Source organism: Lissotriton helveticus, chromosome 1_1 (genome assembly GCF_964261635.1).
Source record: "Lissotriton helveticus chromosome 1_1, aLisHel1.1, whole genome shotgun sequence".
NCBI lineage: Eukaryota > Metazoa > Chordata > Amphibia > Caudata > Salamandridae > Lissotriton > Lissotriton helveticus.
The window spans coordinates 1,547,908,718-1,547,927,547 of record NC_136057.1 but is presented as its reverse complement, the minus strand read 5'-3'; the positions used below and the strand labels follow the sequence as shown (position 1 = coordinate 1,547,927,547).

General features: G+C 40.3%; 1 protein-coding gene across 1 annotated transcript in view; it reads left to right on the top strand.

The window, feature by feature from the left end:
* The window catches only part of BRINP3 (BMP/retinoic acid inducible neural specific 3), a 1,145,169-nt gene extending 1,133,423 nt beyond the window's left edge, over nucleotides 1-11,746 (top strand). Inside the window, exon 8 of the mRNA XM_078658570.1 lies at nucleotides 10,257-11,746. Within this exon, the coding sequence (XP_078514696.1) occupies nucleotides 10,257-11,373 (1,117 nt within the window). The 3' untranslated portion in view covers nucleotides 11,374-11,746. The remainder of the gene's footprint in view (nucleotides 1-10,256) is intronic.
* The last annotated feature ends 7,084 nt before the right edge of the window (nucleotides 11,747-18,830 follow it).

The window sequence follows — 18,830 nt, the reverse complement described above, 5'->3', positions numbered from 1 at the left end:
TGCAGACTTGGGACTGGCATCATTACCCCGAGCTCTAAAATTGCCTGCCTCAGGGAGGCAAACAAAATGGAAATCTCGCCCGCAGCTAGCTACGCCACTGGCCAGAATGGTAGAGAAATAACTAGAGGCTTATTTATGAGAGGCTTTCACCACCAAAGCATCACTTTTTTAACCCTCTGGCTGCTCAGGCCTCTCACTCAAACCTATGAGGCCACGCAAAGCCACTTTGAATGATTTTGCATGTCCTCATAGATATGGAGTAAGAAAAAGCAGAGCAAGTTCAGCATTGCCTTACTCTGCGTCAAGGGGACGTTCCATGGCGTTGCAGTGGGTTTTCCCATGCAACACCCATGGATTGTGACGCTGCCCCAAATTTACCTAAGCACATAAAACCTGGGGCAGCTTGAAAACCTTACACCTCCCCAGAGCAGGAATAACAAGGAGAAATATTTGTGTTTCTTCTCATTATTCTTCTATGCAAGTGTGCTGCATTTCACAGCACACACAGAAAGAGAAAAAACCCTCTTGGGGGTGTTTTTGTGAAGAAAAGGGCCCCATTCTGCACTAAAACAATTCTGCATGCATACAGACACCCTTGCACCATGGTGCAAAGGTGCCTGCATTGGGCTACAGAGCAAATTGTGCACCAACATAGGGGGAAAGAACAGGAATACACATATTTCATACATACAGTGCATTCCAGCCCTTTCACATTGGTGTAGGGCAGTGCAGCAAGAAGACGTGCAGCACTGCTCTACACCAATTGCCCATAAATGAGGGCCCTACTATCAATATAAATGACTACAGAGAAGACAGACTAGATGAAACAGATGATTCACAAAAAAGGTCTGTTGTATTGGCAGTATTTTAACTTGTTGGCTGCAAAGGGCGTACTACATAAATAGATTGATCTCAGGATATTTTCATTTGGTGTAATTGAAAGCCGCTGGTGGTATTTTTATTTCTCAGCTGTAAATTGTGCAATGCTTGATGTTAATACTATGTCGCGAAATATGTCTTATGTATTGATGCCAGTTGTATTTCGATAAATTTGTACATTTTTCACAGATTAATCAAAATACACCTAACACAAATGTCGTTGGTCAAGATGTAGAGTTTGAGGGAGGGGGCACACTTGCAAATATTAAAAATAAAACTTACCCGAGCCTACGTCCTCTCTTCTGAGGAACTGGATGCTGCAGTGCTTGCACTAATCCTGGCACTGCTCTCATGCTTTGAGACTAACACACTGATTGGAGGGAGGGGCCTCACTTGGCACTTCCCAGCGCCTTGGAGGCCTAAACATACCCTATACCAGTCTTAAAACAGCTGGGTTAGAGATTTCAAATTGCGCCTGTCTGGCTGGCTGTTGCAACATTGCCGGCCAAAGGGATGGGCAGACTTTTAACCCCTTCCCTGCAGCGGTAATTCCGCTGAGGTGCGGGGATGTATTTAGGGGGCGTAACCCCTTGCGTGCTCAGGACAGCCCCCGGCCGTCCTACGTCACGCTGGGCATGTGCTCAGGACGGCCAGGGGCCGTCTGAACTCCGGCCACTGATTAATTCTCCAACGCAGGTGCGGAATTCGCGCAGCGCTAGGGAATCGGCGGCGTTCGACGGACCCTGGACGTTCTGAGCACACGCCCAGCGTGATGTAGGACAGCCGGGGGTCGTCCTGAGCACCCGAGGAGTTAAAAGTGCACAAACAGCCAACCCTCCTCCCTGCTGCTGTCATTCAGCAGCAGCCACGCCCTCGTGCTGGCGCTCGGTTCAGGATTGGAGGATAAAAAATGTAATTGGTAATGGATTACCATTTTATTTTTCATCTCTGGGGGTAATGTAACGAAAGAGCCGCCCCTGCAAACATGATGGATATCCATTCCCAAGTGCATTATATCCTCTGACACTTGTAAGAAGGAGGTCGGGAAATCCCTCATGCTTGTGACGTAATGCCTGCCCGCCAAACTCTAAATCAGGCCCTTTGTGTTTCTGCTAATACTACCGACATCTTCAAGTACAGTATTGACGGCATAAAACTTCCGTAACATTTGATAGGAAGGTACATAAGTAGATCATGGTATCGGCTGGAATACATCACGAGACGATAACATTTCCCCCATAAAATTAGACTGCTATTCTGTGTCCTTCTTAATATATCTAGTGCAACAGACAAGCATAGTTTGTTTATCACACATTTTTAGAAAATTGTTTAATGGTTTTCTCTATGTGTGGCTCTACAGACCTAAGTTATTTTCTCAGAGCTTTGCTTTTCCCAGTGCAAAGCAACTCCTCACTGTTAACCTCTCGTCTTTGAAAAGTGCCCAGGTGTGCACACCAGTTGGTGAAATTGATCACCGAGCTGTGCAAATTGGTTTTCGCTTCGAATCAGCGCCGCTCTGTCTTTATTTTGCATTTCATGCCCGCGTGGCTCTGGGCCGCTGCCATCCCGCTCCCACTGATACCAATCTGCCTGCCCTACCATGTGGCATTCCGTCAAATAGATGTCTGGAGCCTAAACAGGCTGCAGCCAGAGTCTTCATATTTTATTGAATAGCATAACGGGTTGAGTTATGGATACTAAGGACATGAACCCCTTAGTGATCGGAACTTTCATTCTCTGGCTTTTAGCGCTTAACTCAGTGGATTTGTAGTAAGCGTTTTCTGGCTGCGTAATTGTGAACGTGGGCTGACCGAAGACAAGATTAGGACAGTGACTGCATATGGAGAGAGAGAGAGAGACGGAGAGCGACGGAGAGACGTAGGACACCAATTGCTGACATTTTTAAAATAAGCATGAGGTATAAGAAGGAGTCTGTGTCTAACAGGCACATGCATCAATATTGCTTTTTGCGATTCCTTAATTGCGAAAAATAAGGAATCACAATTAAGGAATTGCAAAATGCATCAAGAAATCGCTGAAAAAATTGCGATTTCTTAATATTCCTTAATTGCGACTCGCAATTAAGGAATACCTCCCCATTCATTCCTATGGGCCTAGAGGCCCATAGGAATGAATGGGAAGACATTCTCAATTTGCGATTAGCAATTAGCAAATCGCAAATTGAGAATGCGATTTCAAGGGTGCAGGGGTGTCCAAAGGACACCCTGTTGCACCCCTGAAATCGATATGTGCACATATGTTGCGCCCACACATGCCCTTAGGGCATGTGTGTGCGCAAGATGAAACTTTGAAAAATGCACAAAAGTGCATTTTTCAAAGTTTTCGCAAATTACCATGAGGTTCAACCTCATGGTAATTTGCTCTCCCTAATTGCGAAATCACAATTTTTTTAAGTTTCATGCATTGCATTTAAACGCAATCGCAATTTGAGAATTCGCAAATATTTGCGAATTCTCAAATTGTGAGGGCCTTCACCCTTCATGCATTCCAAATGCAGATTTTCCGATCGCAAACGGCCGATTTTTGCGATTTGCACCGTTTGCGATCGCAAAATCCTTTGATGCATGTGCCTGTAAGATGGCTATATCAGAGAAACAGACCTATAGAATTGCAAAGAAAATGAATAATTCTTACCTTTACCATGGGAGTGTTTTTGTGTATGTATGTGTGTCTGGGGAAACAGCCTTTACAACGGGGTTTTACAACGTTGTACCTTTACCACACATTTTTTACCACCCATAGTTTTAGAATGCATATGCTTTTACAACGCATTTAAAGTAAGTTCGGGGGTGTGGGCGATCTCCCCCCACTAATACATTGTTTATATATATAAAAATATAAACAATGTGTGGTAAAGGCATACGTTGTAAAAGCATATGCGTTAAAAAAAATGCATGCAGAATATTTCCCTGCGTTGTTCCATCATACAAACGTATGTCTGTGTCATTGACTTTTTGAGCTTAGGCATTTATGGACTTATGCTCACATGTCTCTCTGGCTTTCTGTTGTGCCAGAGAAAACAGAACAAAAACTGATCCCTGCCTTCTAAATCACACAGATTCAATAGCTTTTTGTCCAACTTAGAAAGCCAACCAACATTCTTAGAATGTGTGCAGGTATTGTTTCTGCATACAATTTAACAAGAAACCGATCCTTCTCCTGCTGGAAAATAAAAAATGAATACACCCATTCTCCACACTATAGGACCATTGCAGGCCTTCAGAACACTTTTAAGGTATTTAATAAAACTATTCAATCCCTACTCAGTGATGAACTTGACAATAACTGCCTTCTCAGCCGATTATCACCGGGCTTGTGCCCAAGGCCAAGTATCGAAAGAGCCCTCCTCAAAGTCTGGGATGATGCTTAAGAAGTAAACAATATGTTCCAAACATGACTGAGGGTAGCTCAGACCTCGGTGCAACATTTGACACCACTGAAATCAAGTAACTTCTTCACCAAAGAAGGGGTCAACAGGAGTCTTAGACACCTTCCCCTCAACTGATGTTCACCATTGTGGATGATCTCAGTGACTTAACCCAGTCCTCTGTCCATGCTATCTGATCTCAGTGACTTAACCCAGTCCTCTGTCCATGCTCTCTGATTAATGTGGATACTGTCATTGATCACCGGTTACCAGTTCTAGTGCACACCAGTATGTTCATCCTGAGGGTCACAGGAGGCAGGATCTTCTTCTTGAACTCTTATACCAATGACATTCAGCTCAACCTATGCATTGTCAAGACAAAAATAGAGTGGCAGGCACTAGAATCCCTTCTTTTCACCAATATCATCATTGTTGGGTATGATCTCACATTAAACTGATGAAAACAAATTTGAACAGTTGTTTCCCAGACTAATATTCCCCTCAGCACAAATATCAGAATCCTAGAAAGTACCCTCTATAATAGATCACTCTTAATGCTGATATCTGATCTGTACTTAGCACATTCACTTGTTCGTCCTGCCTACCATAATCTATCCCCTAGCTAATCTCATCTGTCTGAAGCTTGGTAGTATTAGGAATTACCATCATCTCTAAGTTTGACTGTGGCAATTACATCATCTTCATGCTAGGTTGAGGTGGCTCAGTATGCCATGGCTTGACAGCTACCCAGCAGAGACGTTTTAAGACATGGGCAAAGTGAGCTCCGGCCCGGGGCCCCAACATTTCAGGGGGCCCTCTGATAGAGCCAGCTCTGTTCTGCAGAGAATATTTCCCTTTAAATGCTGTTTTCCTTTAATTTATTTTTTAATGTGGTCGATGTGTGAGAGTCTATTACAGAAATTTGGCAGAGAAATGTTGTGTTTATGTTTCAAGCAACTGCTATAAAAAAGTTTTTTATATCAAAGCGAGACCTCACATAAGAGAAATTGGAGGGTGCCACAGAGATTATTTACAGTAATATTAGTGAGATGCTGCTGTGTCACAATACTGAAAAACACGTCACTATTCCCAAATATTAGATGTAGACATATTTAGAATAACAGACATCACTAGCCCCGATTATTCGATGTAAACACATTTAAAATTTGGATGAGGATGCCTGTGCACTCTCAGTGACATGGCCACAGAGGGCATGAAAGAGCTAAAATTGGATCATAAATTCAAAGCTGTTCCGAACAGGGGCCCCCAAAATATCTTTGGCCCAGGGCCCCCAAAATCCTTAAGATGCCCCTGCTACCCAGAATGAAGCCCTGGGACTCCATGTCCCGGCTGTTCTTACTTGCCTGGCATTGGTCTCAGAGGTGCTGTCAAGGCCTCTTCTTCACCCGCAGATGCATTCATGTGAATACCCCACAGTGCAACAAGGATGCAGAACATAACCATACACTTAAAAGCTTTCTTCAATGAATTCTACTCAACAACTCTAACCATGAAGTTGTACAGGCTTCCCTTTCAAAGAGCCTTGGCAATTAAATGTCGTCTCGGTGATGACTTGCACAACAGTCACTCACTTCAACTTCAGAAAAAAAGATATACAAATATCTTTTCTGTTTCCTCTGTGCCCCTGCTGCTCCTAGCATGAAAGTGGTCAAAATGGTCACAATTTCAGTGATGCATCATATAGGTCTTTCTTTTTCATTCATTTATTTTCCCTGATGCTAATGGAAGTTTTTAAGATATGCAACTTCCAAATTATTAAACACACTGATCATATTGAGCTCAGCACAACTGTCACAATCCTAGTAGTTGAAGATTGCAACTCTTGAGCAGCAGAAATTTTTAGGATGCTTATTATTTTAATCATATTTTCAACAATACCATCACACCAGATTCTACATTTGACAGGATGTGAGATAAGGAAAGACTGTTTTCCTTCCAGGTGCTAGACTCTCTTGATGAGCACAACGTGGTCCTTTTCTACGAATAAGGAACACAGGGACCCATATACAGCACCTCATGCTCTTGGCATCACCTACAAGCCCATAAACCATGACATAGATCTAGCAACATGGTAGCACAAAAAGGTAGAGAAGTGGAAAAAATGCAACTCATCTAGGGTTCCAAAGTTTCTTGAGAGATCCTTGAAAGCAATCACTTAGAATTGTTTGTTGGAAAGAGAGAACATGCTTAATGTTTCTATATGCCTGGCATAAACACAGGTTTAGATGCCTCCTAGAGCTCAGTTAACGAAGACTAATAATTCATAAAGAGTGACTTTGAGCAATCATCCTTCAAACATTGCTTGTTGAAAGTTCCCACCAATATCATGCTCATCTCTCCAAGGGAAGCTGCTGCTACTTACACAATAAGTGTGCGACCAGAAACACCCGCAACACACCTTCCCTGATCCCAGTGGCCCTTGGGGTGGGTGAAACCCATGTAATTCCATGTAGCCTAACCGTGCGGAATTACTCAAAAATTCTGCGACATTACCCAGAATTACACAAGAAGAGTAATTCTGCATTTAGCCCTTTTTTCTTAGAGCACGAAGCCCCCTCGTGTCCAAAATGGTCATGAGTATGCATTTTAAACTATGAAGTAGTGCTAAAAGCACAATAACATGAATAGTGAGCATGAGCAGCCGCTTGTGCTCGCTAAATGTGCACTTGTGCAAGGATGCATAGGCCTTAATCAGAACATAAATCCTGGAAAAGCCTAGAGATAAGTCTTTTTTAATCTTTAAATGTGCTTCTTCATTGATTTGTAAGTTTGTGTGTGCTTATGCATAAATGTGGATTTGAGTCAATGGATGGATTAGTGAGTGCATGCATGTATGTATGCATAGGTGAATAGCTAAGTGAATGGATGAATGGATGGGCGACTGCATTGGCACATGGTTGAATGAATCATGGACCCTCTGCAAACCAGGACTGTTTAGCCTAATATGACAGCTTTACCTAGTTCAACCCTCGTCTCCCCATCCCTGGAAGAGATAAAAGTGGCTCTAGAAATGGTCATCATGATTCCAAAAATTGTATCAGCAACAATCCCGCCCAAGATCAGGCCAACAGGAAAGTGGTCCATTGCTTCCTTAGTGACATACTACTTATAGATGCAAGATGGTACCTCTAAGCACATCAGCTAAAAAGATAATGGGTCGGATCCCCATAATCATCCACAAAGGGACATTACTGGAAATGTGACACTCTTCACTTTCCAATTCCCAGTTTTTCACTTTCCTTTGCACCTTTCATGAGGCCACTGTATTAGCTGATTACAGCAGAACTAGAAGGCACCCGAGGTCATAGCGCAAATGAGAGGAGTGTGGCTGCATCTATATTCTCTCTAACTCCACTTTGTTCACCTCTGGCTATTTGGATTTCTTGGGTTTGTGGGATCTATAATGATATGTTCCAATTGAGTCATTAAGCACTAGAAAGACATGGATTGTGTTTGCTTTCATACGGGCATGTAAGTCCCAAAAATGTGTCACAGTGGGCAAATGAAACATCGAGAAGGTTATTACTGTGCAAAGGTAGCCAAAACTCCTCTTCCTCATTTAAAAAAAAAATAATTTTCGTAGAGACCCCACACATCCGTTTGACTATTTCTCGTCTTGAATCAGTTGTAGGTTTAAAGCTTCACAGAAGGCTATGACTGCCTGCGTCGCCTTGAAAATGTCAGGAGACATCTCACCAGCAAAATTAGAAGTCCCACCCACACTGCGTCCCTCACAAACTTCTTTGTTTCTAAGAGATGAAGCTATTTCATCACCGGGGCATGTCTTTTTATATCTACAGCTCCTCCCCCGATGAAAATAATTCGGGAATTGTATCAGCCCTTTTCAAATGGTATCGCTCCTTGCATGCACGAGAGAAAGCTCTGTGGCAAACCCTTGAAGGAGCCACTAAACACCGTTGACTGCTATGTTAATGTGAGAGAGTGCATTGCATATCCAGCCAAAAAGCCCATGCCCAGCTATCCAAAATTTCTTCAAGAAGCACTGGCAAAGTCAATCTGACTAATTTAATGAAATCTCATTGAATGGTGATTTTGTTTGTGTTTGTATGCAGGCAGGTGAGTGGATGAATGTGAGCATGTCATAAGGTGGATGAGTGAGTGATAGGATGAATTAATGTGTGAATGATAAAGTGCATTGATGAATGAATAGGTGAGTCATTTGATGCACAGGTGATTGAAACAATTCACAATGAGTGCATGAATGGGTAGGTGAATGCATAGATAAATGGATGAATGAGGGGGTACATGGATGGATGGTAGATGGAAGAATGGGCGAGTGCGCACATGGATGGATGCAAGAGTTATAACTCAGTGAGTACATGGATGGGTGAACGGGTAAGATGATGAGTGCCTGCGTGCATGGTCAAGACCAGGATTTAGGAGATTACTGTGGTTCTGCTCAAAGACTCATCCCCCAATGTACTCCCAGCATTTAGCACTAGTGCTGTATCGCAAAATGCACCTTGAGTTTAAAATTTTGAAGCAAGGATGCATTTTCCACTAAGAAAATAGCGCAGAATGCAACAGAAGCTAAACAGTAGCGTGAGGAGCTGCAGACACTTGCTGAATGTGCTCTCGCTCTAAGATGTGGGCATAATTGCATAATTATTGGTAATTCTGCATCAAAGTGTAATGTGAAATTACCAAAATTACTCTGATCACTCCTGCATATTTGAAATTTCATCCAGGCCCTACTTGTAGCCCAGCTAAAACAGTTTAATAGGAGAAATTAGTGTCTGTCCTTATTGGCTTCCATGTTTCTGAGGGCATGTTTCTACTAACGTTTGGATTTATCTCCTAAGAACCCCCTCCATCTATAGCTGCAGGTGATGATAATTTAGGATGTGAGACAGAGTAGGGAAGAAGACAGGAGGACTGAGGGTGGAGGTCCTCTCAGAGATAATGGTATGTACACATAGCCATGTAAGTGTGTGTTTATATCTGCTAAATACTTTAGTCCCACTTTTATGTCTGGCTGATTCTAGGTATTGCTTCTCAAAATCTGGTCACCCTATGTCATAAGGCCTTTTCATGGAAGCTTCAAGCATTTTTATTTCTGTTAAGAAAGAAAGAAAGAAATAAAGAATGAAGCCAGAAACTAGTGCTGTGGCGATTTAGTATCTCAGTATAAATAAGGGGGACCGCAGTTTAGCAAAACCTGCATCTATTTTTCAAGAAACGTTTTGGCCGGCAAAAGTAATGGTCATGAGCTAAGCTTATAAATCTTTCTGTGCCTTTTGGCTTTGCCAATGAATATATATGTGCAATTGTCTTCTTCACAATTCTGGACAACCATTTTTTTGCTTACTGTGTGGCTAAAGACAAGGCTATACTTATGCAAAACCGCTATGGCTCTCCGCCAATGAGAACAGTCCAATTTGAACTGCCAGGCCATGTCACCTACAACTGTAAAAAGATACTCCAGAATGCTTTCCTCTTCTTGGCCCTCATCAGTGCCTTGAGTATTTTGGAACTGAGACCATGGGACCTATGTTTGGGCATGCTTTGGTGGCTTGTTTGCCATTCAGAGGGTATGTTGCCTGGCACTTAGGGCTAGACGGATTACAGAAATTTGTGATTTTATTGTTTTAATTGTATTTAAGCATAATTTTCTCTTAAGATGCTTTGCTACTATGCTTTGTTGTTCAGCATCCTGCATACCAGGCTGGCTAGGGTTTTGCTCTTTTAACCACAACCAAATAGATCAAAAAAATTCTACAACTATAAGAAGTAGCAAAAGGAACTAGAAGTATTTGGATTTTTCTGTATAGTTATCCCGCAGATTTCACAAAAATAAATCGATTGAGCTCCTGTTGAGGTCTTTAGTTTCTACTAGGAATTTGTTTAAATTTATGAATGGTGTACGAAACGTCCTTAGTATCTGTGCACGCCATACTTCTTTCTGTCAAATAAGTGACTGTGTTCTTTGCTTTTTTTTTGTTTGCAGATCCTCTGCATACTGGCTCAATCGAATGCAGTCCTTCCTGTACTGCAGTGAAAATGGACTCCTCGGAAGCTTCTCTGAAGAGACTCACTCTTGCACCTGCCCCAACGACCAGGTCATCTGCCAGGGGTTTCTTCCTTGCGTGGTGGGTGACGGTGCTTCCTGCCTCACCTGTGCACCGGATAACCGCACTCGCTGTGGCAGTTGCAACACTGGATACATGCTGAGCCAGGGAATTTGCAAGCCTGAGGTGGCAGACTCTACAGAGCATTACATTGGATTTGAGACTGACATGCAAGACCTGGAGATGAAGTACCTTCTGCAGAAAACCGATAGGAGGATTGAGGTGCACGCAATCTTCATCAGCAATGATATGCGCCTCAACAGCTGGTTTGATCCTTCGTGGCGCAAACGCATGCTCCTCACTCTGAAGAGCAACAAGTACAAGGCCAACATGGTACACATGATCCTGGGGCTCTCCCTTCAGATTTGCTTAACAAAAAACAGTACCTTGGAGCCTGTTTTAGCCGTGTACGTCAACCCTTTTGGTGGCAGCCACTCTGAGAGCTGGTTCATGCCTGTGAACGAGAACAGTTTCCCTGACTGGGAGCGGACTAGGCTTGACCTCCCCATGCAGTGTTATAACTGGACGCTGACCCTAGGCAACAAATGGAAAACATTTTTTGAGACCGTGCACATCTATCTGAGGAGCCGCATCAAGTCCAATGGCCCAAATGGCAATGAAAGCATTTATTATGAGCCTTTGGAGTTCATTGATCCCTCGCGGAATCTTGGGTACATGAAAATCAACAGCATACAGGTGTTTGGCTACAGCATGCACTTTGACCCGGAAGCAATTCGAGACTTGATCTTGCAGCTGGATTACCCTTATACTCAGGGATCACAGGACTCTGCACTCTTGCAGCTTCTAGAGATACGCGACCGTGTCAATAAACTCTCCCCGCCTGGGGCTCGTCGCCTAGACCTTTTCTCCTGCCTGCTTCGCCATAGACTCAAGCTGTCAACCAGTGAAGTGGTGAGAATCTTGTCCGCTCTCCAGGCCTTTAATACCAAATTGCCAAACACAGTGGAATACGAAACAACCAAACTATGTAGTTAACCGTACGAACCAAGCACAACACAAAACTTTGAAGGAGTTTTTACAGTGCTTTTGTGGAACAATTTATGTTTGGAGGAGTACGTTACAAATCTTTCTTTTTCTCCAGTATCTGTCTTATATCAATCAATAACATTTGATGGCAACTTAAACCCATGAACTCGCTGACAATGAATATACAGTATTATACCTGCAATTTTTTGGTTTATGAATGAAATAAATACTGACACCAATCTAAAAGACATTCTACTTTTTACAGCAAATTTCATTTGTAATTTTATATGTTCCACGGCGGTGCTTTTGTGCACTAGTCCTCTAGAGGGAACATAAAAGGATACCAATAAAATTTTGTAGCTGAACAGTTATTAAAAAGAAATGCTGTGAGGTTCTCTTTCTTTTTATGATATGACATATTTGTTGGAATAACTTATTTAGTTCAATGTCAAACACAATGTCTTTGAATCGAGTTACAATTATTATGGAGTTCCTAGAACGACCGCATTTATGAGTGCATATTAACTGATGCCAATGTTAAAAACACAATGTAGTTACAGATTATTACAGGCACACCTGTGGCAGTCAGGATTCCGGCACTTGCTAAGCAAGTGTCGTTCAACAATAAAAAATCGTTATTACGTCCTATTGAATCAATTCTGCGAAATTAGTTATTTGGGGTTGTGCAAACTCACGGAAAACAAACTAAAAGAGACACACTAGGGGAAACTTACCTGGAAAAACGTTTATCTGACGAATTGCATGTCTAAGATGATACAATTAAACTTAGGAATTGATGGGAAAGAAGCTGTCAAGGAAAACTTCCAACACTGAGTTAACACCTCTTATAGATTTCAGTATCAGTCTCAGAAATGCAAGTGGGTGATAAAATGACCACTCCATAGGAGAGGAGAAAAAGGGCAGAGTAAAACTGAAATCGAATGAGAGAGAACGGATAGATCTGCACATTTTGATGGGCATTACCTCACCACAGTCTGTCAGTTAGTGTAATCAGGCACGTTTCCAGTTTCCCACATCCACAGGACGTAATTTGTCAGAATGACATAGAACTGTCCTAAGGGAGTCATGCGATATGATTTCAGTTTAATGGAAGTTCCGTGACAACGTCGCATAAGTAGGAAGTGAAACTGACATGGAGCCTTTGCTTTTCAAGAGTTATAGATGCCAAAGGACATCATTTACAGGAGCCATTTGTACTGTGTAATGAATGTGTGTGTCTTCTAGGCGAGCAGCCTGCATACCTGTAAGGTACCTTTCTGAAGTTGTTGTCTGCCATGGTTCTCGTTCCTTCATTTATGAATCGATTTAGAAGTAGTCTTGACAAGGACATTTGTCATACAAATATGTGTGAATTACATTTTCATTCTTACAATTATTATTTACTACAGGATCATAAAAGAACACACACATTCAAATGAAATAGCTCATGATTACAGATCTTGCAAAGAAAAATACTGAAAAAGCTTTTATTTTACTTGCAATTTAATCAGTTTACATGTTTGATAAACCTTCTAATATGAAATATCATGGATCTCATCAATTTCAATCTTTGGTTTACTCGTATCTTTCAATTATTTCATTAAACACGGATTTTATATAAATATAATTCAAATAATTATTATACATTCCTATAAAATTACCTTCAGGTCCCCATGCAGAGTCTAGCCTTAGAAGATTGTTTTTTAGTTCCAACAACAAATGTTATTGACTGTACAATTGAAGAAGAATACTATATGAATACTATATGAACCTTAAAAATCCCCTTTTTTATGGCATTGTTTGTCTTCAACCAGCCACTATCCAATTGAGCTGAAGTGTGTGAAGGTGGCATATTTGTTTTTGCTCCAGCCCAATGAAAAATATTGATTTTGCTAAATGCTTGTAAGATATGCCCTTAATATACTACCAACATTGGTTAGGGTGGCATATACTTTGTGTAACACAGCCAATCGTCTTATTCCGAGCAATGCCATTGATCGTAGAGAGACTGAGCTAAACAGAAAACTATAATATCCATTCAGAATACCGAATCCATGGGTTTGAATGGAGTAAATATCATCTATCAATTTGAAGAATAGCATTACATAATGAGGAACTTCACAACACTTTGCAAGAAAAAATGAATTGTCCATCAGTATTGTCCAAGGATAAGCTGTAGCACTCACAAATTCTAACTCAGCAGTTGGTTAATTATGTCTTCAAACATGCAAATCTTTAATGTGAATGATAAACATATTGTTTCAAAAATATTGAGTTGCATGAATATTGTGGCAAAATATTATCAATACAAAAATACTGAGGATGTAAGAATATTGCTCTTTATGTATAAAATATAATTTGCAAAAAATATCCTTGTATATAATATTGTTGATTTTAATATAGTTGTATTGAATATTGTTTTGAATTATTTTATTATATATTAATTATATTAATTTTAGGTATTATTGATATTAAAATATTTGTGTAATTAAACTATTTATACATTTATTTCGTAATTTTTAATTTAGTAGTCGATTGCTGGGTTTGTAGGGGATAGGATCCAATGTTATCTCAACTTTGAACTATTGTTGTTTATTTTAAATTAATTTTTATGTTAAACTAAATATGAGATCGGTGGTTTATTAGATAAACTATTACAATTATTTATTGTTATTTTAATTATATATCTAACACTTTCTAACCCCAAAACCTTCCCTGCTTTTGCTTAAGTTGGAGTGTAAAAAGTAAATCATACACCTTCCCTAAAGTGCAGAACTTTTCTTATTGTTGCTTAGATTGGAGTAGGAGTAATAAATGAAGTCTCTCCAAGTTCAAACACTTTACCAACTGATGCTTAGAATTAAGTGGGAATAGTAAATCTAACCTCTCCAAAATTCTGCATATTCCCTAATTTAGTTTATTTTGGAGTAAGAATAGTAAATCCTACCCCACCAAGGTTCAACACTTTCTATGATAGTGCCAACAGTGTAGTGAGAATAGTAAACTTAACCTCTCCAAAGTCTAATGCTTTCCCTGATTTTGCTTTGTGGAAGTAGGAAACGTAAATATAACCCCTCCAATGTCCTACTCTTGTCCCAATTGTTGATAAGATTGGAGTGGGAGTAGTAAACCTAGGTCCAACACTTTCCCGACTGTTGCTTGGATTGAAAGTTGAAATAGTAAATCTAACCTCTCTTAGATTGGATTGAGAATAGCAAATCTTACCCCTCAAAGCACATCCATTTTTGTACAGTTGCTTACATTGGAGGGGGAAGTTCAGCACTTTCTCTGCTATTGCTTATATTGGAGAGATTCATAAATCCAACTTTACATTATAGTGGGAATGGTAAATCTAACATTTATGTTGATATATGTGTGTTAATTTACGTGTTTAAATTATAGCTTATGTTTATTTATTGTTTTCATGATTTTAAAAGAGTATATATACACATACACATATGTATGCATATATATATATATATTTCATTACATTACTTATGAAAAATATTTATTTTTAATTATATTATTATTTGCAGTTTTATATTGCAAATACATTATTATTAATGTTAAATAAAATAATATTTCGACATGCTTACATTTTTTGAGCGATATTCTGTTCTACAATATTTTTGACTCAATGTTTTGATATGTTACTTTCAAAGTATGTAAACTCAATATTTTTGTAGACAATATTTTTGACAAAATATTCTGGTATGTCGATATTGTTGTTGTAGCTATTCTGTCGTAAAGCCATTTTTGCAGTTATAAATATAACAAAAAAGCACTCTACCACATATTGTTTGGGAGGTAGAATCTCTTATGAACACACAGGCGATTCTATGGCAATGCAATACTAAAGTGCCACCTGGAGTGCTACCAGCAAGAATGCAAAATGTCAACCAAAGAATCATCAAATAGTGCCCCATTGCCGAGAGAGAGAGAATGAAAATGTCACCTGGTCAAAGTTGCCAAAAATTATTTCATCTTCAACTCATAAGTGGAGGGCATAGAATGTCCTTGTACTATTACGAGTATATCTTTTATTAGCTGGTCTATGCTTATTCAGTATTTTAATGAGGTGTTTTTTCAATTTAACTGCTAGAAGTGCGATGTGTTCACAGATTTTATGTAAGAAGGAAGAGTACCTGTCTCGACAAGGGTAAACGCAACAATATTGTGATAGCCTGATAGGCTGAAGCTGAGTTTCAGTGGACATAGAGACTGCTCCCTTCATTTTGTAAGCTTTATGTAATGTCAAAGAAAGTTTTTAATTGAAGATAAGAGCACACAGTAAAGGCAAGGTGAAGAAGCCTAGACGACGACTGTACAGTAATTCAGGAAAGAGAGAAAATAGCACAAATGCTCATACCTAATCAACTTGCATATAATTTGGCTCCACTATTTACAATGATTATTACTTTTCAACAATTTTAATTTTTAGTAATAAAGTTCTGAAATCAGACTCTCAAAATTAAGAGAAAAAATGGCAAACTGTTCTTGAGAATGATCACGCCACATCCAAGAAAGGTGCATCGATCCATACCAGACAGGCCTGATAATCTGGGAGAGATTCAACATCTTTTCAGGGAAGTACAATGCCATGAGCAGAAAAGGCAATTATTTAGGTTTTACAGGGGTCTTAAACTGTATAAAATTGCATTTTAATAATAGGATCAGGAGCTCAACAATATTAAAGTGCTACTGATAGAATGAATCAGTATAAATATTACCAGCATCATTGTGCATCAATGTATGTTGCAATAATTACATTTTACAAGCTGCTGGTTAAAATAAGTTTGGTTCTTCGCCAATCAAAGAACACAGGAGATTTTCTGAACAAAGATCTTAAGTTTATTCTTAAGAAGGTAAATGTCTCATTCAACCAACTTCTCTATGTATCAGACTATTTGTCCAGCCCTGTTCCCTTCAACAGTCCACGTTCTAAAACTATATGCTTAGCATTCTACTATGTAAATTATTTAAGAAATATACACAACATTCCACACGTCTTATATTTCTAGTTACCAGCCATCTCATTTGTATATTTGTCTCAGCAATCCCCCACATGCTTATGGTTAGAATTTGTAGAGCACATGGTGCGACCAAGTAGGGTGTCCCAGGGCTAAAATACTGTCCACAAGGAGTCAGTGAAAGCAAGGCAAGTTCACAGCCTGTGGATAGAACAGCCACGTTTTACATTTGTTTCCTAAAAGTAGCTTTGGAAGGAAAATGGGCAAGATAGAGTGGGAGACTGTTCCAGAGTTTGGGGCCAAATATCTACATACAGCCTCCACCCCATGGCTTTCTCTACTAATTCTGGGGACAGTGGCCTCCACAAGAATGATTGAAGGGTCTTAGAGGGGGTTATACGTATAAAACTTGTGTTGTAGGCAAAGTGGTGGGACTGGTTTTACAAAGGCCCTATACGTTTAGCAAAGGGCCTTAAATATAGTTTTATTGGCCACTTGCAACCAATCCAAGTCTTTAGGATGGGTGGAAATGGAGTGATGTCTTGGTACTCACAGAAGGAGAATGGTCTCTGCACTTTGAATACTTTGCAGAGGTCTCAAGCGGGTGTGGGGGAGGCCAAGTTAAAGGAAAATTGCCATAGTCCAGGATAGAAGAAGTAATAGCTGGGACCACAGGTTCCGGGCAGACAGATGGAGCAACAGTAGAATGTTTTTAAAGCATGTGAGAAGTCTGAAGGAGCAAGCAGTGTCGTTTTTGGTTTGGTCCAAAATGAGGTTGGAATTAAGCTAGGTGCCTACACAGAAAATTAGGGAGATGGGAAGGAGCCCAGAAAGTCTGGCCAACAACTTATGGCCCAAAGGTTGGAATCGCTTCCAACAACCATGACTTCAGTCTTTCCACCACCAGTCAGCTTCAAGCAATTCATGTCCATCCATTTGGAAACTGCTGTCAGACAGTTATGCAGTCAAAGTAGAGTTGCACCAGGATGATCCCAGGAAGGCCTCCTTGCTTGAAGATCGAACACGAATCCTGGGTTGCTGCAAGAAAAGCAGATTCAGGACTATGTAAATGGCAAAAGCCCAATTACAAAGGATGAGGCAGCTCATATGTTTTTCCAATGCCTTGACCAGGAAATGTAGCATTGAAATCGAAAGATGAGGTTCGGACTTAGATGGATCAAGTATGTGGTAACAATCACATGTTTCCATGACAGAAGAATGAGATGAAATAAAGAGGCTGATTAAGTTAAACTAGAAGTGGATGGATTACAGGGGCTCCTTCATCAGTGACATGAGGGGACACAGGCTCTAGTGGGTACAGCGGAATGGGGCAGAATTCCGACAGACATGGGCCCAATGTAGTGAAAGGCTCAAGAGAAATGGGTGCTGAAACATTCAGAGCCTCAGAAGTGAAGGTAGCATAAATATTGCTGATTTTGTGGAAGAAAAAAACAGCAAGCACATTGCATCTAGTTGAGGAGGGAATGGAAGGTGTCTTGCTCATGGGATCCAGAACCTATTTTACTATACAGAACATTTCCATAGGGGAATTTGACGCTCCCCCAATTTTGACAGATTTAAAATCTGAACGGCCCTTTCTAATTCTTGTACAATGGGCCATATTAGGTGCAGTATATTACCTCTTAAAGAGCAGATCATTCTGTTTGCACCTGGAGTGTAGAAGGCTCTTGCAGGTTTCCTTAAGAGAAATCAGGTGACTCTTAAACCGTGAGACCAGGGATTTCAATATTACCATAGAAGGTGATATAAGAGGACTAATCAAATCAAATCTAGAATAGGGGAAAGCCAGGTATTTCCAATATATTTTTTTATTATAAATCTTTTTTATTATTTTTAAGACAAAAACAAAAGGAAAAGACATATCTGTTGCCATATATACATACATAATAATAGGGTGAATAGGGGCAGTAGCAGGATAGACGTGAAGCAACAGTGAAATCTCCAAGAGGCCCGCGCTAATGAATTCGAAACATGACTTGCAAAATTATAGTCGATAAACAGTTTAAATGCAGACTCTCAAGACACTCTCACCCGTAAAACTAGAACTGCAGAGAATCATGACAGCCAGATACTAGAATGTAAAAAACACAAAATCAGGATTTTTCGACAACATTACTAATAAAGGAAAAAACTAAAAAGAGATCGGAAAAAAAGGGAAACCATATGAGCGATAACAAAAAGAAAACAAAAAACCCATCCCCCCACCCTGCACCCCTGCAACGGCTATCGCCTAACCCCCCCAAGCAGTGTGCCTGTCGCCCCAACTTACTAGGTTCTAAAAGAAGAAAAGAGAGACTGTGGGGGAGGGCATTTCTATATAAGCTCCCGGTCCCCTCTCCCCCCGCCAGAAACCAGCACCCCCTATGGTGAAAAGTCAATACTATCAATAGTTACTTAGAATAAAACAGGGGGAGCCGTGACACACCGCCCAACCTCCCGCGAGACAAATAGCCACAAACTCCACATCCTTTAGGG